Source organism: Chelon labrosus (assembly GCF_963514085.1).
Source record: "Chelon labrosus genome assembly, chromosome: 19".
NCBI classification, from domain to species: Eukaryota; Metazoa; Chordata; class Actinopteri; order Mugiliformes; family Mugilidae; genus Chelon; species Chelon labrosus.
The window spans coordinates 19,407,922-19,416,133 of NC_140352.1; the positions used below are offsets into that span (position 1 = coordinate 19,407,922).

The 8,212-nt window shown below is 41.8% G+C and overlaps 1 protein-coding gene across 1 annotated transcript; it reads left to right on the plus strand.

The window, feature by feature from the left end:
- The first annotated feature begins 55 nt into the window (after positions 1 to 55).
- dcun1d3 (defective in cullin neddylation 1 domain containing 3) lies at positions 56 to 8,012 on the plus strand. Its single transcript, XM_084567377.1, has 5 exons — positions 56 to 447; positions 1,533 to 1,599; positions 2,798 to 2,848; positions 3,009 to 3,559; positions 6,031 to 8,012. The coding sequence occupies exons 4-5, from the start codon at positions 3,120 to 3,122 to the stop codon at positions 6,572 to 6,574; spliced, it is 984 nt and encodes a 327-aa protein (XP_084423503.1). The 5' UTR covers positions 56 to 447; positions 1,533 to 1,599; positions 2,798 to 2,848; positions 3,009 to 3,119; the 3' UTR covers positions 6,575 to 8,012.
- The last annotated feature ends 200 nt before the right edge of the window (positions 8,013 to 8,212 follow it).

Below are 8,212 nucleotides of genomic sequence, written 5' to 3' on the forward strand. Positions count from 1 at the left end.
TCTTATCGCTGCCGTCGCTGAGATGAAGATCAGCTGTTGGCTGCTTGTAGGCAGGGAGGAAGTGATGCAGGAAAATGTCCATAATGTAGCTACACTCAATGACTAAAACGGGGAAGCACAAAGAAATTGGCTGCCTTAGTCCGGGATGGTGTTTTAACTCAGACCAAAGGACGGATATAACTGGAAATGGAATCAAAAGCGAAGTCTAACTGCTAGCTTTTTTATTTGATTTTTTTCTAAGGGCGGAACAGAATACGACATTGATGTGGAAGTTTTTTGTCAGCTGCCTGCTAGTTAGCTAGCAATCTGAGTTAACGCGACGAGTTTGCCTCAGTTCGTTTCTGGTCGTATATGGTATTTTTGCCCAACTTATTTTAACTGCTTATCACACTGGCATTCGTGAAGTGATGTACACCCAAATTCCACACAGTCTATTTTTCCAAAAAGGTAAGTTTCTTCACGAGGATAACTGTGCCATTTCTCGATGTCTTAATCTAAAAAGACCTAGCATAGCCGATGGCTAACTTTTAGTTAACCGAGCTGATGCTAGCTAGCTATGGCGACGTCGCCAGCGTAGGGCCAGGCAGTTCGGATGGGGCTGTTAAATGGCCCGGCAGCGGGTGATGTATTGTGGATTAATATATGCTCGACAACAAGCCACGTCTGAATTCGTGTGTAACACTTTAAACTGTAAATTAATCTCTAAAACTGTTTACGTGACATTAGGGAGTGTTGTTCATGTCCTGTTAAGCTCACTTGATCCTGTTTGTGCTCGGCTCTACCCTACAAACATAACTTATTAAAATAGGCTGACGTTAGGAGAGATCAGCTATCAAACTAAACTCAGCTCCATTCACAACTGTGTTACAGATGTTAACGCTTATTCTAGCTGAACTTTAGTTCGGACAGTTTAAGGACCAGCTAGCACTTTGGTTAAACTAACCACTAGATTGGTTATTAGCGTTACTTAGTATTTCCTTAGCAATATGTATAATATTTAGCTTGGCTAATCTGATGTTTAGGTTGTCCAAATGATGTTGGTGTGGTGATCCAGAAGTGACCTGTAAGAGATTTGCCTGTACATGCCCAGTGCAGTGATAAGCGCAGTCGATGCTGATTATGCATATTCTTTACTAATGTAAGGCTTAAGTATCGAGGCTCTGCATGATCAGTGCTCACAACGCAAAGTAGAAGTTGCTTTCAGAAATAACCCGAAGTTGTATATTTTGCAACAGAGCTGCAATTGAGTACGACGCTAGTCTGCGTCTGTTCCTCATAAGGACACCTGGCATTAGAGAGAACAGTAGAGGAACTGCTTGTATTCTAAGTGCACAATCTAGTCTCTCAGTGAAAATACTACAACCCGGCTACTTTGTTGCTTATCAATAACTGAACAGTCCTGCATTGAGGCAGACAGTTTCATTGTGCTCAAATGACATATTCATAGCTTGTTGACAGAAATAGTCCTGCAGGTTTGAGAATGATGAGCTATCACTTTCTGCTTATGATGACAGGATAATGTGTCTTTTCAGCACTGCGGATGTCAAGGTCACAATGATGGAGCACAATAGAAAGACAATGCCATCTGAAGGACTGTCTGTAAGTAATGTCTGAATCGGCTGCTTTGTACAGTTACAAACATGTGATCATCTCATACATTTTCTGTGTGTACATATGACATGAAATCAGGCTGTGCGTTGTGATTTTGTAAGTAGAAGAGGGATGTTTTACAACATGTTGCTTCAGGGTGGTCATTCTAAATTAGCTTTGCTCTTCATTTAAGTTTGTCACATTAGCCTGATTGGATTCGTAGAAGTTTGTGGAGTTGCTTTAATGTCATTATTCGATACTCCAGTTCACATGCAGTTTTTTTTCCTCACTATCTGCACACTACACGTTTGTCACACAAATTTTAGTATTATTTTAATACGAACCAGTCCCAACTTAGCAACAACTGTGGAGGTTTATTTTTAAGGTGAACCTTTCAGACATATCACAACTAGCGTGACTACAGCGATGTGATACTACAGTGTGATATTATTTCCCTCATATTTGTATTGTTATTTTATTTTATTTTTTACATACAATTATCTACACATTTAGGTGTCTTTTAAAAACCTAGAAAGGCCAAGGGAGCCAAGTTCTCATGTTTTTTTTTTTCCTTTATCCCCCAACGGGGGCTTTTATAGCTAAAATAATCAAGTGAATTTAATTTAAATAGAGTCAAATACAATCCTAAATGTCTCAAGGCGCTTTGCAGAACCCGGAGTCTGAGAAATCCAAGCAAGAACCAAGCCAATGGTGGCAAAGAAAAACTCCTTTTTAACAGGAGGATATCTCGATACAAACAAGATTTGGAGATTGATACTGGATAAGTCATTGCTATTCATTGTAGAACGTTTAGTGGGTATACAGTGTACTCATTAATCAGGATTTTCTGATATTTTCCACACCTTGATCCAGGCAAATTTAAACATAAGTTTACATTGTACACAGGGTCAAAAGTACCTAAGTCTAAACACAACAAAGCAAGTCATATCATGGGATGAATCATACAAAAGTAGTAATTTAATTGCTCCTGACTGTACCTGTGTTGATGCCACGAAAAACCCAATAGAAGCCATATTAAAGCTCTTAGCTGCTCTGTCTCAAAGCAAAACCAATTTTACCTCAATAGGTTTCTGTGGTTACAAATGTCATTCTTGTATATCTTTTGTCAGGGTTTCTATGGTAATGTGCTCTGTTCAAGCCTTGTATGTATGTATGCATATAGATTGTGTCTTGTCTTCACTTCTAGGGTTTTTAATTCTGCTATTTAAAGACCTGGATCGTGGGAGATTTGTTACAGGTAGCCTTACTTTCTGACCTTCAGTGTTCAAAAATGATCCCTGTGTTTGGATTCCTTTCTGCTCATACACGTCTTGACCTTTGCATTGTGAGCCGCGCTGCCTCACTTTTGAGCTTATCTCAGTGACAGTGAACATTTTTTAAATTGTTCTTCACCTCAGGGCTGAGGGTATGTTGAGACGTCTCGCCGGGCCAGAGCAGAGGCGTCTAGGCGGTTCGGACGGGGACTGAAGGCGAGGAGGAAAGACAGTCGAGGGACCAGGGAGGGAGACATGGGCCAGTGTGTCACCAAGTGTAAGAATCCAACGTCCTCACTCGGCAGTAAGAGTGGAGACAAGGAGAGCGGTTCCAAGTCCAAGAAAGGTGGCAGTTCTGGGAGCGGCGGGGGCCACAAAGAAGAGCCTAGTGCCCCATGTAGCAAAGCCACCAGCGAGCTTTCGAATGGCACCAAAGCCTTAGAGGTTACCGTGGAGACGCCCATCAACCCTGCAGTGTTGGGGGAACCACGCAAGGACGAGTGTCTGGATGTAGACGGGCTATCAACGCTGCGCATTGAGGAGCTGTTCTGCTGCTACAAGGACAAACATGAAGACGCCATCTTGGAGGAAGGCATGGAGAGGTTCTGCAATGATCTGTGTGTGGACCCTGCAGAGTTTCGTGTGCTTGTTCTTGCCTGGAAGTTTCAAGCAGCCACCATGTGCAAGTTTACAAGGTGAGGTGGAGTTTTGGGGAATGAGGTGTTTTGTTTTCACTGCTCTTTGTTACTTGGGATAAACTAGCAAGACTACTGCACGGTAATTAGCTCTTGGAAAACATTAGATCCAGGTGTGTCCCACATGAACAAAAAACCTAATTTAATGTGTGTCTGCTCAAATTTTAAGTAGCTGCAAACACTCCTGAAGACCAGCAAAGATTTCTATAATTCAGGCGTGCAAAACATCACACATTATGTTACTGAAGTCGCCCAATCCATCCATGCTCTCTTCAAAGCCACCAGACTCCATAGACAAAAACGGCAATTTTAATTCTAGAACATGGGAGGTGCTGGTCTACCACTACCTCTGTCTGCCAGTGTTGGTTGTGTGACTTAAATGGTTAAATGGTTAGTTTGGCTCAATGCTAAAATACCTGAGTCACAGCAGTATTTTATGTTATGTATTTAGCCTTTATTTAACCAGGTTTGGCCTATTAAGAAGAAAGATCTATTTTACAAAGGAGACATGGCCAACAGGAAATAACATAAAATCATTGAACTGGATAACACAAAAAAGCTCAATTAAAGGATTTGCACACAGACTACCTGGCCTCAGCAGGTTTCCCCATCTTTTTAAACTCATTCAGGAATGCCACGTTTTGTAGTTAGAGATTGGACTGTAGGTTGTTTCATGCTGAAAACCTAAAAGCTGTCTTTCCCAATTCAATTACTTAAGAACCAAATGGCGCTATATCCTTTGAATGGAGACTGTGTTTTCCACATTTCAACCTTTAAAAGAGAAGATACATTTGTGGGAATCATGCCAAGAATGGATTTGTGAATAAAAACATACCAGTGACTAAGGCGGTGTGTACTCAAATCAGGCCTGTTCACTTTTGAATATAATACATAATGGTGAGTAAGAGATCCACAGTTTGTGATGAGTCTCACAGCCCCATGATACATGCTATCCAGCATGTGAAGGCAGTCAGCAGAGAATTAGACCAGCTACTCCTTTGTTCTATCTAGTTAAACCGCTAAAAAAAAAAATTTCGTCGTTGTACCACGTAGTCTAGTTATGTTCTACTATGTTGTGTAGGCCTCTGTTGATTGATCATCAGATTGAACACAATTTAAGGCATCGACAAAAAGATAAGAAGGAGGGCGGAAAGGAGAACTCTGTATTGCTGCTAAAATGAAAGATACAGATTAATGTCGGATGAGCAGCGCAGACATTTAAAAAGAGTTATTAACCCTGTTACCATAAGCTGCGATCTGGTCATCTATTTACAGTTGACAACATTATGATGTGAAAACGTAACATGGCTAATGCGGGATGTCTTTCTGATTTGTTTCAAGTTTGTATTGTGCACTGTGTCCAGAATAACGCAATAAGATTCCTCTTGATTAAAAGCCAACATTTTCTGACCAGTGCTGCCATTGACCAATGAAAGATATAAATGTCTGATTATCTATCATTATCTAACTGTTAGATAACCGTCTTTATAGGTGCAAAGAAAAATTAGCCAGAGAGTATATTATAGTTACAGTTACAGTAAATGTCACACACTTGGTTACTGGCACTTTGAAAGTGAATCATTTGTTAAATATAAGTGCCTATGTGTCAGCACTTTTGCGTTTCCCTATATAACCCAAATATTGTGTGATGCCACTAACCACAATTTTGTGCAACCTTGCCTGCTACTACATCCTACTGTGTTCTTTGTAAGATGGCAGCAACTGCCCCTCCTTGCTCTGTTTGCCCTTCAGTGTTTCACTGCGGTCGTCCGCCCCTCCTTAAAATTACCCAAGCTTACGTTTGTACTTGACACAATGCATTGTCTATCTCTTTATCTTGGCCTATACTGTCACAACTAAATGTCTGACCTCAGCCCTTATTCTAAACCCAGTTCTGACCTTAACCCTAAAACCAAGTGTTTACCCTCAAACGTCCCCTTAAGAGTGACCAATCAACTCCTCTCTCAACCTCCGTTACCCACCACCAGGTACGTGTGAGGGGGCATATAGGATGTGGATCCTGCTAAGCACACCACCTCTGCAGTCAGTGGCAGAGATGAATAGGGCTGCCTGTTGGCCGGGTCACTTTTCCCTCCTCCCCCTCTCTAATTTTTAACTCAGCACTTTTCTATCCGGAGGCTTTGGACAATACCAGACTCCGGTAACCAACATGTTTCATTGTCAATGCTGATGCTTACTGAAGCTCTTTATATTACATTTGACTTTGAAAAGCCTATACCGTTGTATGGGTCAGATAACAAAAGTATATCTGGCTGCATCTGGGCCCGCATCACTGAAATAAAAATAAAAAAATGTTTGTACTGGATCTCTTTAGTGCTTTATTGTACATTTCAGCAAATTTTGATATTTGTCTGATTTTGCCTGTATGTCTACGTAGAGAAGTTTTTTTCCTGGAAGAGTATTTTCCAATTCCTTTCTGAAAATTGTTTCTGTTTTCTTTGTATCATCAGGAAGGAGTTTGTTGAGGGCTGCAAGGCCATCCAGGCGGACAGCCTCGAAGGTATATGTTCACGTTTCCCCTTCATGCTGTTGGAGGCCCAGGGTGAGGAGAACTTCAAGGACCTGTACCGCTTCACCTTCCAGTTTGGACTGGACGCCGAGGAGGGCCAGCGCTCACTTCAGCGCGACATCGCCATCGCCCTGTGGCGCCTGGTTTTCACGCAAGACATGCCTGCAATCCTGGAGCGCTGGCTGGACTTCCTGGGGGAGAACCCCTCAGGGATTCGGGGAATCTCGAGGGACACGTGGAACATGTTCCTCAACTTCACCCAGTCTATCGGGCCTGACTTGAGCAACTACAGTGAGGACGAGGCCTGGCCCAGCCTCTTTGACACCTTTGTAGAGTGGGAGTTGGAGCGCAGGAAAAAAGAGGAAGAACAGGCACTGATGGCAAAGGAGGAAGAGGGGAGGTGTACTGAGACAGAGTGTTCCCCCACTACGGACAGACTTGAAACAGAGGGAAGCCGCGGCTCACAGACGTGGGGGGGCCACTGACCAGGAAACATGAAATATTTGTAAGGGGAGGGAAGGATATGACCTATAAGTGAACTGTGCATCTGTGAATCATTGGATGAATATTAGTATTACCATTACAGCTGTTCATTTCGCTCTCCTTTTCTGTTTGGATGGGATTTCAGTTTTTTGAAAGGGCTCCAAGAACCGTTATGTTTTAAGCACTTCTATTTAAGTTATTATTTTACTTTTTCTTCTCCCATTTACGTTTTCAGTAATTGGACATGTGGTCCATTTTAATGTATACATACATACCTACCTACCATAACCTAGCAGAGTCATCTCTGTAAAAGCTTGGTTTTAAAAACAGGCAACAGAAAGCCATAAATCTTTTCCAACAATGATGACACACACAGTTGATTTGGACTGCTGACATGTTAAACAAGAAGGGAAATTTGGGCATGTGGTCTACAAATAATTGCATTACCACTAAATTGAAATTGGCCGTAAAAGTCAAGGGTCAGTGGAATGATCTTGATTGGACTAATGTAGCTAGATAGTATGTTTTTATCTTGCAGTGCTGTGAGGAAGAATCGGGTGCACTTGTGTTGCCTTCGCGTCTGGTCATCTGCAATTACTTGGCGGGCAGTAATAGATTACAATTTTGTCCCCAGGGCATTTTTATTTTCAACAATAATACAAATGACGTTCACTTAATTTATCAAAGTTTCAGCATTCATTTTTGAATCCAAGTTTGTTTCCACGGTAACGGACCCATCCTCTCTTCTGTGTTGAGTGTTTTTGAGTGCTACTAGTGCAGTGAGCAGCTTAGCTTGCTTAAGCGGCCGCTGTGCTACCCTTTTGACCTCTATCATCTACTGTTTTGATGTCCACCTATTTACAAGAAGAGTATACAACAGAATGATGTTGCCTCCGTTTGAGGGAATCTGTACTGCAACAAATTGGCTAAAGCTAGGTCTTGGTCATTTCTGGACGGAAGTTGCTAAAACCTGCGTTACATTCAGGGCCGTTACACTGGGCGCCACGTAAAGCTTATTGTTTACCTTCAGGAGTCTTTGCATCCTTGAACTGCTATACAAAAAAAATGTGTGCACACTTAACAAATAACGTTGACTGCTGCTGGCGATGGTTGTATTGAATTGCACAAAAAAAAACAATGGCATGCTAATTTGCTATACTTGGAACGCTTTTAAGAGAGATTGATGTCAACCATGTTTTCTTCATTTGAAACCTTTTCTGAACTGTACTGGTAAATAGATTGAGCTCAAGTATAGCTTAGGGCGTTTTGGGATGAGTGAGTGAGTGTTAATTAGACATGCTGGTTAATCACGAGTCTGCGATAGGGTGGCCATAACCTGATCTGTTTGGTTTACATCTACAATGGTTTTATTTCAGACCCCCTTTGTCCCTTTTTTTTATATAAAATGTATTGATTTATAATAAATAAAAACAGTGTTGGATTTTTGACCATGAAAACCTCTTACTTCAAATATCTCATTGTTGATGCTTTGTTCATGTCCACTGACTTATTTGAATACTGTAGCTGTCATCAGTGTGGTTTGGAGGCTGGTGTGGATGTGGAAACAGGAGGCTGGGGGCGTGGCTCAGCCCGATGCTGCTCTGTCATTGGTGGACAGCTATCCTGGTTACCAACCAACA